The sequence below is a fragment of the Pseudopipra pipra genome, chromosome 11 (assembly GCF_036250125.1).
Source record: "Pseudopipra pipra isolate bDixPip1 chromosome 11, bDixPip1.hap1, whole genome shotgun sequence".
NCBI lineage: Eukaryota > Metazoa > Chordata > Aves > Passeriformes > Pipridae > Pseudopipra > Pseudopipra pipra.
Genome location: NC_087559.1, coordinates 18,022,577 through 18,038,050, shown reverse-complemented (window position 1 = coordinate 18,038,050; position 15,474 = coordinate 18,022,577). Strand labels below are relative to the sequence as shown.

At 37.1% G+C, this 15,474-nt stretch overlaps 1 protein-coding gene across 8 annotated transcripts in view; it reads right to left on the bottom strand.

Moving 5' to 3' along the window:
- The window catches only part of ATG7 (autophagy related 7), a 124,673-nt gene that overhangs the window by 84,352 nt on the left and 24,847 nt on the right, over positions 1 to 15,474 (bottom strand). For all 8 annotated transcript variants that reach the window (XM_064667966.1, XM_064667963.1, XM_064667968.1 and 5 more), the window contains 5 exons: positions 15,065 to 15,259; positions 12,649 to 12,852; positions 12,280 to 12,395; positions 11,522 to 11,597; positions 8,255 to 8,335 (listed from right to left, as the gene is read on the bottom strand). In XM_064667966.1, the coding sequence (XP_064524036.1) occupies positions 8,255 to 8,335; positions 11,522 to 11,597; positions 12,280 to 12,395; positions 12,649 to 12,852; positions 15,065 to 15,259 (672 nt within the window). The remainder of the gene's footprint in view (positions 1 to 8,254; positions 8,336 to 11,521; positions 11,598 to 12,279; positions 12,396 to 12,648; positions 12,853 to 15,064; positions 15,260 to 15,474) is intronic.

Genomic DNA, 15,474 nt, shown 5'->3' with positions numbered 1-15,474 from the left:
GGTATATCTTTAAGTCACCTAATTGCCATTTCCTGCTTGCTCCATGTTTTACACCGGATGGATATTAACAACTTTATTTATCCCCATTCTACTTCCTGTCCAGAATTTATGCTGATTAGCTCATCAGCAGTTACAACATGTTTGGCTCCAGTTCATTCTGGCATTAGTCACCATCTATTGTACAACAACTCAAAAAGTCCTTCTCTTTCCCCAGTCCCATCCGAGGGCATTGACAATTTAGGGCTGGATAACACGTCCCATATATGGGGACAGACATCCAGAGCACAATCCTGGGGTTTGCCTTGAAGGGACAGTCCAGAAGCAGCAGAGATTCCCTAATGCTGGGAGTGAAGCAAGGGCACTTCCCCAACATCTAAGAAAATGATTCTTCTCACAGAAAAGCAACTGCCTGACGCTGAAGGCTGCTTTGGCTGCATGTACAATTTGATTATACAAAGACAGGAGCAGTCCATCTCTGAAGGGCTGATTTAAGCAAGCCAAAAGCCAGCACTGGGTACTGCACATAAAGTCATTTATTCCATTCAGCTTTCCCCGGCCATCAGCACTTCAACAATAAGGCATGGTCTGTCAGACATTGAGCACCCAAAACTATCACTGCCTCAAACAGAAACTGCAGCTGCTCAGTAGTTTCAGATCTAGGCTTAAAAACCCAGATTTTGTAGGCTATTTCAGAGCAGAGGATTTCACTATCTGGATGTGTACAATATCTATGCAAAATCACACTGGAGGAACAGCAGTATTTTCTTCAAAACTGTATTTAGTGGATTTCATAAATTTGAACTGTTTTATCATCTTTTTAAATTAAATTTCCTTCACTCTTTTCCAATTTCAAAGAAAACAGAAGCAATTCTGCAGAGACACAGATATGGGCAACCCTGTAGAAATGTGGAAAAATTGAATAAAAGTCAAACTTAACTTTAACTGTTCAACAATGCCTACATGGGCTTTTCTAAACAAAACAACTGCTTTCCAGTAAAGCAAGGCTGATGATTTAAGTTTAACTAAAGAAAACAGGCATTGATGTAGACCACTCCTGTCAAAGACTGCAATGAGGAGAATGCAGAAAAACATAAAAGAAACAATTATAATAATTAAAAATATAAAAGTGTACTGTGTCTATGAATATGCATTGAACCCTTGGAATAACAGAACAATAAATAAGGGAATAGGAGGCATTAGATATTTTAAGTCAAAGTGTTTTAGTTCGGTTTTGTTTTTACTGACAGAAAATGAATTCTGTAATAGCTTTACAGAGATCTGACAAGGCACTACCTAATTGCCATTAGAATAAATTATTACAAATGGTATTCTAGGCGCAGTTAGGTACTGAACATGTCAATACTAGAAAACTGCAATGATACTGTCTTTTTCCAGATAGTCCTTTACTTTGTACTAATTGTAGTTAAAATGTAATTGAATCGAAGGAACAATAAATATTGGGAAAAAACCCCAACAACAAAAACCCAATCTTCTAAGACCCACAGAATTTAATTTAAATGCAACAGAAATACAACCTGTCAGAAATATTAATCCATTGTTTTTAAGAGTGACAGGTTTCTTCTTCCCCTTAAAAAGCAGCATTTTAAAGTAAGTTAAACTTAACTTACTTTGGAAAATTAATTTTATTCATGGTTCAGAAACTATATAAGTATTTTCACTTCAAGACTTCAATCAATTCCATTTTTTTCTTTTAGTTCAGATAATACAGACTTCTGTTTAATGGACTTCATAAACCATTCTCTCTCCCACTCAGGACTATTTAGAATAATATCTTACATCCATTTAAGGTCACTGAACAATTACTGGAACATATTTTTACTACTTTTAATGCTATTTAACGTGGAAAGAAGCAAATGAGTCAATGTCTTGGACCAATCAGTCACACCAGCTGCTTCTTGGACTGAACTCTGGGACTTTCTGCAACATAACTTTGAATCTACCATCTAACATGGTACATTGCCACAGAAGCATGAATGGACATGCTATTTCACTGAAACATCAGGAAACAACAAATTGACCAAATAAAAGAAATACAGAACAACAAAATAATTTGTTTACTTCTCTGAAGGGCAAAAAGGTGTTACCTATTTACTAGCAAGGGATTCTTCATCTAGCAACTTTACTACTCCAAAACCAGAAGTAATAAAAACAGAACTGCTTATTTTCTAGAGCAAAAGGAAGAGAGAATAACATGAATTTCAGAGTTTTATGTTCTCTGTTCTTTTTTTCTCCCTTCCTCTTTGTCTTTCCCTTTCAAGAAACCTCCTTAATTATTTAATCAGCAGAGTTCAGAACTTCCAGTGCAAAGAACACAATACTGAAGAATGGTTCCTAAAACACTTTGCAGTAAACCTGCACTCTATCCACTCCCTTGTGTTGTGAAGGCAAGACCCCAAACCAGAATGATCTGGGAAGGAATGTGGTTTACTTTGTTATTTTCTATGCCAAGTTGTACTTACACTCCCTAAGATTGTAATAGTTGCATTTGCCATGCAGAGAAGTCTTACCTGATGAAGACAAGTGGGTTGGAGACAATAAATACAATTATCTTTGGATTGGGGGCTGAGTAATAAAAACCGGTTTTGTTCAGCAAAGTATGAAAGACACAAACCTTCAGTTTTCAACATTTAAAGGCAGTTGCAAACACCCACACTCAAAACAAGTGCTTGGACACTGCATATCCAGCTGCTACCTTGGGAAAGATCTACCTCTCCTGAAGTCAGAAGTTATGAAACGCATCCTCCTCTCTGAGCCCTGAACACAAAACATATCCTCACCCATGTGAAAGTATTTGGATGGGTGGTTTAGTATGACAAGACACAAACTGATCTTTCACTTTGTATAAACAATGTCAATTAATACAGATCAATACACTAATAAGAGAATCTGAAATGGAATAATGTCTCCTCGATTTCCCATGGAGAAGCACAATTTCTTCTCCTTAAAAGAAACAGTAAGTAATAACAGCAAGAAATTAGCCCCCACTGTAACTCCAACTAAATTACAACAGAGAATAAGAATGTAGTCAAAAAGAGAAAAAAAAAAGTTGCCTGAATTCTTTTTTACTTGATAGATTTATCTTAATTGAAGAAAATGTAACAGTAAATTGATTAAGAAGCCATTTCACAGATATGTTAGAAGTTGCAACACAGAAACAGTGGAATGGTTAGGAGCAATTGTTTGTTAAAGACGTCCAACATCATCATGTCTGGTGGGGCAGAAGAGCACAAGCAAATGCTGCCAGCAGCAGCACTGGTTAAAGTTCTAAACTATCCTTGTGAGCTGCCTGAGTTTTTAAATAACCTTGTTTCTCTTCAGTACCTTAATATAAGGTGTAATATAAAGTTTTGCTTTGTTTTTAAAAATCCTCTCTTCTGTTGACACTTGGGGGCTGTTTGGTGTCAACGACTTATGTTATCTATTAAACATGGATCAACCTGCATCCATCACCTCTGAACAGCTGGTGCAAAAGATCCACCATTTCCCACTCACAATCCAGCCAGAGCAGTGCCAACACATGGCAGTCTCCTGCTTGCTGAATTTTGGTAAAGGGCACGATTTAAGAGTTGACATGAATATGTTCTATCTTTCCCCATGTCCCTTCCTTTCACAAGGAGCTGTTCTGTGCAAGTTCAGCACTACTGTCTTCATGTAGGATTAGCCATGATGTTCCCAGTCATCACGATGGACTAAGCAAGGAGTAACTTCCCCACTCACCTACACATACTTCATTAAAACCATGTATTTTTTCTCAGATATAGGACAGAGATAATGAGCTCTCTCTTACCCTATTAGATTCAGTGTTGTTATTGTTCCATTATATATATATACACATACATGTTCCATTTTTCAATGATCACCTCTCCTGTCTGTACAGCCTCCACACCCTCTTCTCTGTTCACAAAACAGGGCAATGTAACTTTTAAGATTTCTGAGGTTCTTTATCACATTTGCTGCCCTCTAAGGGAACAAAATTCCACCATAATGGTCACATTACCATGGTCATAATTTCTTAGCGTGTGATGTGGCATTCTCATTCCACATCACAGCTTCATTCTGTAAGTATCCTTTTACTTGGGATACTCTACATTATATTTTGTTGACTTTATTGTAAAAGTTCAGTATTTATAAAATAGTAAGACCAGGCAGTATTTTGAAGAATGCACACCTTTCAGGTAATGAGCAGTAAAACATTCTCACTGTGACTCATTTTGAAAAGATAAATCATTTCAATTCTCTCAATTTAAAATTCATTTCCAGAGAGGTAAAGGCTGCCTGATATTTCAAAAGTTATGGGCAAGATAATCCTGCCTCCTGCTTCCTCCAGTTAAAATGACATTTTTCAAAGAGCAAAAGCAAAAGTGATAAATTTCTGTAACTCACCATAAAGCAAATTTCTATGCCAGCTTAAAGGTAAGAAAAGTACTAGATTTAACTCAGTATGTTGAAAATATGCCTAGGTGTACCTATGAGACATTCTTCAAGTCTGAATGAAATCTGCCCAATATTATAGAGGCTGCACTGTAAATGGACGAGCCAAATGTTAACATATGTAAATTCAGGAAATAAGGAAAGTTATAAATGGACTTGGTTATGCAGACTCAATGTTACAGCACAGCTCCAGAATTAGCTCTTTTAAAACATTCTTTTAAATTTTTGAAACATTAATTCCTGAAGGACAAATTTTTCATTTCCTTCATCATTTCTGCAAGCTCTGTAAGAGTTGGCTTTTTTTAGTACAGGAAGAGACCAAGGCTTTTTTCCCCCCCATGATTTTTACATCTCTAACATCAGCACAGTACTTGAATTGAGAAATGTAGAATATAAAATGCTTCAAGAGTTTCACTGACAGGTTGTACAATATGCTACTACTGGGAGAAAGCAAATAGGAATGTTTTTCTCAGTGCAGCTGGGGCAAATATGAAGGGACTTGCTGGAATCAAAATTAAAATTATGTCAACTGAAAAACACCAGTAAGTTGAATATTGCAAGTTACTGTCATAACTGATCAGAACAGTTTAAAGTAAAAATGCATGCACAGCAGTCAGCAGATGAGAACAATGAAAGCATTGTTAAGTCTACATGATGATAGATTTAAAAACTGAAACACTCACAAGCAACTTACACAACCCAGGCACTCAGTAAATGTCCCAGCAAAAGTGTTTAATGTATTCCTGGGATGTTAAAAGGGGAAAACATTTGCAAGTGTAGGGGACTATCTTGACTGAAAGCAGAAATTGTAACATAATGCCTAGAATACCATCCCTGATCCCAGTGTCTGTCCCTTCCTGACACGCGATGAAACTGAAAAACATTTAATGCTAAGTCAGTGAGATTGCTCAGTGGTTAAAAAATTACATCAGCAGCTCAAGTTTTCAGCACACTGAATGGAGAGTTGAGAAAGAACTTGAAAATTAGTAGACATACTTACAGTGATTTTTTAAAATTTCGTAGTGGACATAATTACATGAGACTGATTGTAGTAGGGGAAGGAGAAAATATCTTTAAGGAAAACAAGCCAGCTTTCCAGCACATGGATGATAAATCCTATCTCAGGAGGAGATGTGAGATCTATGTAAAAACAGAGGGGGTATCTGTGTATCCAAGTTGGTTGGTAGCAATTTTCCTTAATGATGTTAAACTCTGACTCTACGAGGCCTTCTTGTTTGTTCCGCGATGCACAACAAGGGGAGCAATAACATGAAAATGTTTACTACCCTCATTAAAATATAAACACTGGCAGTTTTGCATTAAAATACATATTTTAACATGTGTCAAGGTTTTAGCCAGTTGTCTGCAAGGGTCTACTAGCACAGGATTAGGACTGCTCTGCTTTTTTAAGGAATTCCAATGCTTCTCACCATAATATTATGAGCAAATACCCTGATTTTGCTCCCATAAGGGTAAACAGACAGCTTAATTAGCACAGTAATAAGCTTAATATTCACATTCTGTAAGTAAAGCAGTTGTTACAAATAAATACCGATACTAAAGAACTTGGGGCTCTCCCTTTTCAGTTACAGAACCAGTTCGGCACCAGAGGAGCTTTCCCTGCTCCTCAGAGCTCCACCGGCAGTGCCCTTAGCTCCGAGGAGGGACATTTGACATTCCAGCACACACTTCTGCAGAATCAGAATAAGACAGCAGGGGAAATCACAAAAGGAAAATTTGGCCCAGAACAAAAATAGAATGGTTTCCTGCTGCGACCACCCCAAAATTCCTGAACAACTGCCTGTGGGAAGCTTTTCTGGCATGCAGCCTGTTTGGGACAATTCTGGATATGGAAGAGTTGGCTATTGGACGTCTGGTCTCCTCAGCTTCAAAACCAGCGAGATGAAGTAATGACTGCGAGTCAAACCAAAAAGGACTTGCAGATCATTAGCGGGTTCTCCTAAGTCATCCAGCTACACTAGATGGCTTAAGAATGTATTGGATTTTTTTAAAAATTCCTAATTTATTAGTTTTATGTTTTAAGAGTAACAGAGTGGCAAGAGCTCAAGAGAGAGAATGCTGATGTAAGAAAGAACAAAAATGAATATGGTGCCAGCAAATTCAATTATATCAGCGAAGCCACTTCTGTGCTAAAAGTCTGAGTCTACAGTAAATCTGACATAGAGCAGGATGAAATTATGCTAAATTACTATATTAAAAAAAAACCAAAAAAAACCCCAAGAAAACACCACCATACAACAAACCAACATAAAGACTAAACTGTAAGTGGATTTGCCATTTCAAAGTATTAGCATCAGATTTCCACATAATGCAGGGTGACATATTCTTGTGCTAATAAATAGAAAGTTAGAAAAGTAAACAAAGCCTGTGTTTCTACTGTAAGGAAATACGTGCGCCAATGAAGCAACCTTTTCAGCACAGAAGTAATTTAATACCCAAACCACATGAAAAGTGATCTCTCTGGGAATAGAACAGCTGCTAAAATCCAAGTCAGTTTTTATTAAATCGTCAAGTCTGTTTATGTAAAACTGGGCTCTCTTTAAATGACCTCCGAGAGGAAATTATTTGCTAACAAAAAATTGATACCTGCATTTATCTATATAGGTGAACATTTTTATTCTTTTTATATATTGGTATGTCTTGGATTGGAGATTAAAAAAAAAAAGAAAAAAAAGAAATAAGCTTATTCTAACAGTTTAACTCCTCAGGTTCCACCATCAAATTTTAGCTACTGCTGAGCTGTCAGCTATTCAAAAGGGTAGACCAAACTGCTGTTATTTTTAGAAATGTGCAAGTTTAATGCTTCAACTTCTGAGGAGAAATGAACATTAAGCGTCCTTCAAAACTTGTCAAATGAACCCAGGTAGCCCAGAGGAATAAAAGGAATACTGTAGAATAAGATATTGTGCAAGTTCTCAAAAAAATGACAGTGGTCCAGGAGTTTTTGATGGCTGTTTGAAAGAAAGGCAAGTGCAGTGAAAAGAACAGAAAGAACTTCTTGCAGTCGGTCTCAAGATACACAAAAGGGAACCAAATCAATGGCACTCCCAAGCAGTCCAAACCACGAGTCAAAACCTCTGAAACTTCCTATCAAGATATCCCACTCAAAACTTCTTGAACTTGCACTACATGGCCATAGAAAACTTGTGAGAGAAAACTTTTCCAGGCCACAGTACAGGAAGACAACTCAAGAGCTGCCCCACTGTTCTGGCAGGACACAGCACGGAGTCAAGGAACAGCTGCAAACTGTGAGCTGACTCAGGACTGTCAACACCAGCACCAAAATGAACAGTCTCTTCAATTAAGAAGTAATTTTTTTTCTCAATTGTTCTTTATATGTCTGTTTCGTATCACAAAACAGAAATTTAGTATCTTTACAAATACACAAAGTTGCTTAAGTTCCAGAAAGCTAAAAAGTTGTATTTATCAGACATCAGAAAGAATTTCTTAAACAATATCAATCTTATTCCTTCCCACAAAACTAAAAGATATTGACAGTATTTATGTGAAAAACCTTTCAGAAATGTTTCAGAATCCACTCTCTTCTTGGATTCTTCAGCTGACTAGAACATTTACATGGAGATAGCATGCTAATAGGTGATGTCAAAGAAACTTGGAAAACAGCAAAAAAAGAAGGGTAGAAGGGCACAAGAACTTCAGCTGAAGTGATTCCAATTCCTAAGGAAGACAGACAAAAAGTCAAACATAAAGCAGTCCACAGTACTCCAAGACTGACCCAGAGCAAGACATATAAATAAAGCACAGACAAACTTAGACTTACCTTGGCTGAGCAGGCTGTGCACTTATCAAATGCCAGGCTGACTGGAAGAACATTATCAAATCTTGATAAAAATCCTCGGATCTAGATGAGGAAAGAAAATTACAATACTGTCTTAAAACACTCCCAGAATTCAACATGAACTGAAGATACACAATCTCTAACTAGGGTATATACCATTCTAACAGTCACCCTCAGTAACACCTGTAGTAAATTCATACTAACACATATTACTGTTTTTCTATATGCAAATAAAGGCACAACTATCTAAATGCAACACTATTTAGCCAGAAATAGAGGCACAGCACCACCTGCAGTTTGCCTTTTCTGAGTGCAAAAATTTGATCAAAAATAAAAAGTCATGGTATAACCAGTTAAACATACTTTTATCGCCCATTTCTAACATATAGTCTGAAAATCCAGCTGTTGTGCATTACTAAACTGTAATGTTAATATGATAGTACTGATAGGTGAATTTAAAATTCCAGACCAAACACTTTGCAGCATGTTTGAATATTCAGACTATGAACTCTTTGGAGTATTGATCGTCCTTTTTATTCTGTGCTTTTACAGGCCTATTACAATGAAGAGATGTCAAGAACAGAACTTTAGTAACTCTGTAATACAAATAATGCCTTAATTTTGAAGTCTGTTATGGAAATCCATCCAACATACACTCCACACATTTAATGGAGCTGGAATGGCAGAGACCTGGGAAGCCAAAAGCAATTTATACTATTAAATAGTATAACTAGTATTAATACAAAGGTATTTTTGCAGAAACGCCAAGCCATACATGGTATCAGAACACAAAAATACAGCCATTTTTGACACAAAGAAAGATGAAAAGAAAACAACAGAATCAAGCCTTTCTGGTACCACTGTTCTGTACTTCCAATATCCAAGGAACTCCAAGTCACTTCCTGGAAATAAATCCAGTTCATTTATGACAGTCCAAGAGTCTATGAGTGTGCAATGCTTTTTATCCATCAAGCAATACCATCTCAAAAAGAAGACTGCTGCATTAATTACTACCCCACTTTTTCCACAGTATTTGGCTCACCAAGTGAACAAAGACCAACATAAAACACCTCCCCAAAAACTAACAGTTAATTATAGACTCCTGGAGAAAATATTGCACTTCCCCAGTTGGTTAGATGGCTGACTGCTAAGAGAAACCAGCAGTTTGTAAAAGGATTAGATTTCACATTCTTTGAAAAAAATACTATCTGTTTTCACTTGATACCAACTGAAGCTGTATTTATGTTAGCATGTCTAAAAGAGAAGACATTCATAACAGTCACTAAATGTAAATGTGAAAACAGGTATAGGATTGACAGAAGTCACAATTCTATGAATAGTTTTCCAGTTAAAATCTATATTTGACACGAATATATCTGAAAGCATACCCCAAAACAGAGATAGAACGCAAGTAAAAGGGATATAAACCAAATCAGAAAGCACTGACTGGACAGTTGATATTCTCATCAGTCAGAAACACATGAACTTAGAAACCATTATTTTTCCACTAGAAACAGTATAATTTTTAAAGTTTACTAGGAAATATTCTAAAAAATATTAACTACATTATGTAATATTCCTTGCTTTTTGTTGGGGGAAAGTAAATTACTTCTTCACTATCCCTTTTTAGGTGCTAAGAGAAAGTTCAAATTGCAGATGTGTTTTTCGGAGGTCTGGAGCATATCCACTATTTGAGAACAAAATCACTGTATAAGACTCAAAGATTCAACTGTCAAAATTACTGAAATTATTTTCCCAAACAAACTGATCTAGCAAGAGTAAAATGTCTTTCATACTACCATTCCATATGATCACAGGAGGCATTCTGATAATAATAGATAATTAATCCCGATAATTACAGACATTAGTTTGTCAACTAAGAAAGCAAAAACTTCTCCAGTGATAAATCAGTATCTGGATCAGCAAATGAACAAGACTTAGATTTGGATTCTGCTTCCTACTGAGAAGTAAGAGGTCAAAATATCTCCCTCAGCAGCTTGTGTGGGCTGGACTTGACTGACAACAGCATTAGCACTGGAACTACAGATAACACTATAGGATATGGGAATAACTAAGTTATAATTAAGTAACACTGGGAAAGCAACAAACTTATCAATTAGTGCCAAAGCTGGAAATGTTGAGACCCTTCCAGATGAGATCAAAAGTCCCAGCAGGGACAAAAGCCTCATACTGAGGGGATCTGAACCAGTCAATCAAGAACTGGATATTCCTGACCAGTCCCAAGCTGAGTGTCCACAGTAAAAAGGGGAAAAACTTCAGGGGACTCCTGAACTGAAGAGACTCCAGACTTCCTGGAGAGAGAGAACCCAGGGAGAACCTAGGGCACCCCACTGCATAAAATGACCCAAGTGTGCACACTGGTCATTACATAAAATTATAAACAAAATCAGACAGATTTTATACAGTCCAGACCCCGAGACACTTGGATGCTGCAAAGACAACATATTAGTAGCTTTATGTTTTTCTGAATCAAGATTCATTCTTAGTGTAAAAAACCTGCAAAAAACAACAGAACCTAGAAACGCAGAAACAAATAAATGGTTTATTTATACAATGGAAGCATACAGTCATTCGGATAGCAACATAAGGAAAGAGGCACAGAATAATTCTAGTTCCCAATGACAATATCAAAGAGGATATGACTGTGGGTAAAATCAGGAGACAGTTTTTTGACTGTATAATATAAGAAATAAGAACAAGTCTATCCAGCAATTTGAAAAACTTTATCCTTAGCACATTTGTAACTAGCGTTTGGGTTGAGTAAAAGAAAAAAGTGCTGTATTGTACCAAAAATACATGAATATTTTGGAGAACTATAATAATTGTGAGTTGGCTGGATTTGAATTTTTTTCATATTCTGAAGAGATTTAAAAAGGGAACAAAAGTCACTTTGAAATGATCATATTGTCAGCTCTGATGGGGAACAGGACAGTCAGAGGCTGCCTTATTCACATATTGCCTGCTCCAAAGAAATTCTTGCTATGTAGATAGCAGGATCTGTGCATCCACAAGGAGGACAGACACAATGCCAGGAACACAACTACCTTGGCCTGTGTGATGGATTAATATTATTCATATATGTTTTTTTTAAACAAACATGGAGAGTCGGTCCTTTGAGGAACGGAATCAGCATATTGCATGTTTTTGTTAAGGAGACAAAATCTGTGACATTTGTCTTTTATCAGTTCCCAGGTCTTAAACAAAAGCATTTACTCACAAATTATTTACCTGATGAGGAACAAGTCCAAGAGAAGTAGGGGGCTCATTCATTCTATCATCACTACTGCTGGCCACAGCATAACCACTGCCAAAAATTCAAGAAGGAAAATTAGAACAAGACAGCACACTCAGAGTCAAAATTTCCAGTCAGCTTCGAGGCATTTTGTTACAGCTCACGGTTTAGAATCTGGAAAGGAACCTATCTGGAAAGTCTGTTTCAGAGTAACTAAGATACACCATGGGGATATAAATCAGTCTGAGACTTGTAATGTGCTCATGGTCAACTCCTAAGTCACTTTTTCGTTCACGGATTTTAAAGACAGAAAAAAAGCCTCGATTTCAAGTTGCAGGATTTCAGAATAATTACTGTATTAAACCCACTTAATTTTAATTAAGGTTTGCAATATGTGGCTTATCTTGAAGCCCTTCATGGGACACAGATAGTTACAACAGCTGTTCATTACACTCAAACACTGTCCAACAAGGGAATGCCAAGATCCACTAACAGCAATATTTTCTTCTCAATACTTTTCTACTGTTAAACTCAGAGAGAAAATAAAAAGAAAAACTCAAGATTTGATGAATCAGTTCTCTCAGACACTGTTATATTACACTAATACAGTAGATGTGATCTATAGATTACATTAATCTACAGACAACACTACACCTTACAGAATTGTCCTACTTGGTGTGTACTTCCTTCTTCTCAAAAGATTTTATTGAATTTGTCTTATTTCTCAGATAATACCAGTGCAGAAATGACTCACCCTTCTGGATGCTGTAAAACAGAAACCATTAATTCCACTGCAAGGGCTCCAGCTACCATGGCTAATCCAGGGCGACTGACTGTGCACTGCTGGTCCAGTGTCCGATCCCTGGTGGACTACAAAGATAGACAATTCTAAAGGAAAGAAAAAAAGTAACTCAAAAGTAACTATCTGTCCTGCTACACAAAACAACCTTAGTTCTGTGCAATTAATTTCTTTGATCTTCCAAGTAAAAGATGAGCCATTTCTTAATCCCATGTACATCAACTTAAAACAAATCCCTTCATGAAACTTCATTTAAAGGAAATAAAAAATTCAAGTCACGACAGAAGAAATATATAATCACCAGTTGCATAAAGTTCTACTCACATCCCCTGGTGCCACAACATCATTGCAGAAGTAGCAGCCCAGTTTATAGCCAGGGATATTTGAAAAGAGTGACGATCCCAAAAGATCAGAAGGACCAGCAGCATTGCTGAAACACGAATCACCAGACTCTTGCTGTTTTGGTTTCTTTAGGCCGTGTCTCATAACAACGAAAGTGTCAAATCCTAAGGCAGCATTGATGACCAACTGTGAACAATAAAGGGAGAACAAGAGATTTTAAGGGAGCCAAAAAGGGAGGGGAAAAAAAGGCCTCAAGGCTTTATTAACTGTAAATGTCAAAAACCCCCACATGCTGTAGATAGATGAACTACCCATTAACTGCATATCTACCATCCTTGTAATAAACAATAAAGTTTCTGAAAGGTGCAGAATTCCAGTTATCAAGTGCTTCTAAGAAACAAAACCTAAATAAAAGTCTGTTTCAGAAAGGCATAAACCTTTGCCTTTTTCTGTGTCTTTCAGGGAAATCTGATACAAATTAATGACTCCAACTACCTGCTACACAAACCCATGCACACTTGCTGACAAAGAAGTAACAGGAACTTCAAGCAGTGAAACACCATCTGTTATCCAAAAAAAACCCACTTCTGCTCAGTAAGGAAAGCAATTAATGATTACTTATGGTCTTCATATGCATATGCTTAGTCACGTGGGGAGCACAAGCAGCTATGGCACAGTTACACTGTCATCATTTTCCCTTTTCTCTCTGGTTTTTGGCAAGTGTTAGGGTAATCTGGAGCTCTGTATGTTATAAGCATAACATCAATAAAATAATGACTGTAGCCAGTAAAATCTAAAGGAAAATTCTACACTGCTTCACATGCAGATACTTTTGATAGAAATTCTAGTGCAGCAGTTCGTAATTTTTCATTCTTATAGGCAGGAATTATTTAAAAGAGAGACTCTGAGGGAAGCTATGAAGAATTAGCCATCCTAACAGCAAGCTTGTGAGTTGCATCATCATTCTCAGTATTTCAAATAATTTCTGGATAGTCTCTTTCGTAGTAGTTTTTTCTCCCCTCGCTTCTAAAGTAGAACCATGCTGTTGAATCTGTGGCAGCACAGCCAGGTCTACAGCAATTAAAAGACTGCATCTTCTCATTACATCTACCTGTAAAGCCTGAATATGGTATTCCACCTTCGAAATATCAGTAACATGGCACGGCTGGTATTACCAGAAATTAATAACATTGCCAAACACTTCCCACTGCAATAAGCTGTTTCTCTCTTTTCAGTTTACTGGCTCGCAACTATTTCAATCTAACTGATTGACCCTTAACAAAAAAACCCAGAATCATCTGGTTTGGATAAAGAGACAATGGAAAAGTGTCTCTTGGCATGCATTAAAAAAAAAAAAAAAAAAAAAAGGTGCAAAATTTTACAAGTTCCAGTGCTCAAGAGGAACAAAGGTTTAACATCTGACATGAGGATTTAACACTTGAGGGGTCTAAGATGCTTGTTTTGGGGAGAGGACTGCAGGAATATCAAAGAATGACTATATGGGAAAACCAGCTCTTTCTTCTACCTATGTACCTGTTTTTATGCACTTTACACACATTCTCACTCACTAGGTTCTTCATATTCCATGTGCCTTTTTTGAGACCTTGGGGACCAAACTGCAGTACTTCAGATCTGCAGTCATCATACAAGATTGCATTTGAAACAGAGCTCTCAGTAGATGCGTGTCAGCACGAAGTACTGAGCATTTCAGTTTGGACACCTTGAGATTTCACTGCTGTGCTTATTCAGTGACAGGGAATTCCATCTCCTCATATCAAAGTGATCTTATCAAATCAACCAACTGTGATGCAGACACACTATGCCACTGAATAACAGAGAAGTGTCACAAAGAAATTTTAAACTTTGTCATCAGAATATGATTTGAATGCTGCAAGGCAAACGTAGTGGGGCACTGTTAGCTAAGCAAATGCGGGGGGGAGGTTTTAGAGATCATTAAAACAACCCTGTTCTGACTGAACCAGACAGGCTGCATATAAAATATGCATATGCATATAAAATTGCATATATTTCTTACAATTACCAACCACCATACATATGGAAGAGTAGGCTGGCACTTTCCAGTTCAATACCCAGCTTTGCAAACTCACTCTTTATGCCATTTCTGAGCTTTTTTAAACAGCTAAAAGATTGCTGAAAGACCACAGGTGCAAACTGCAGAGAAGACAGGAGGATTAAGGAGGAATTGATTAAGTTATCAAGTTACACCCACTCACACCTGAAGTTATAGTTCAGTGAAGTCTGCACTAAAAAGACACACTGATCTTTCTACTGGCAAAGGGAAGTTCATTTGAGCTACAAAGACATACAAGACTATTGTTCAGGATCAGAAATCTATTTAAATTAAGGAAAGAATGAAAGAAAAGAAATGGTACAATACCTTCCTCTTACTGGCTGCAATGACAGCAGGAAGCCATCGACTTTCTCTAGTGTCCATCAGTAGGAAAACAACATCATGAGTATCAATAAGCTCTTCAAGTTTAGCCACGTCCTTCCGAGCCTGTGCCATTGTTACCTCAGAAAAATTCACTGGGTGACCTGGCATAGGGATGCTCATGTTATAGCCTTCTGAGCTCTAGATGGAGGCAGACAGAAAACAACAGGTTAAAAAGATAACCTTGTGACTGAATAGAATTAGTATAAAATTCAATACAAAACTGTATAGAGTACAAATTCAATTACTCTTTGGCAGAATGGCAACTTTCTTCTTGACATCTCTGTGTGACAGCGCAGTGCTAAAGTTTCTGAGTCTCAGCTGCTGTATTTATCCAGAACAGAGCAGCTCAGTGC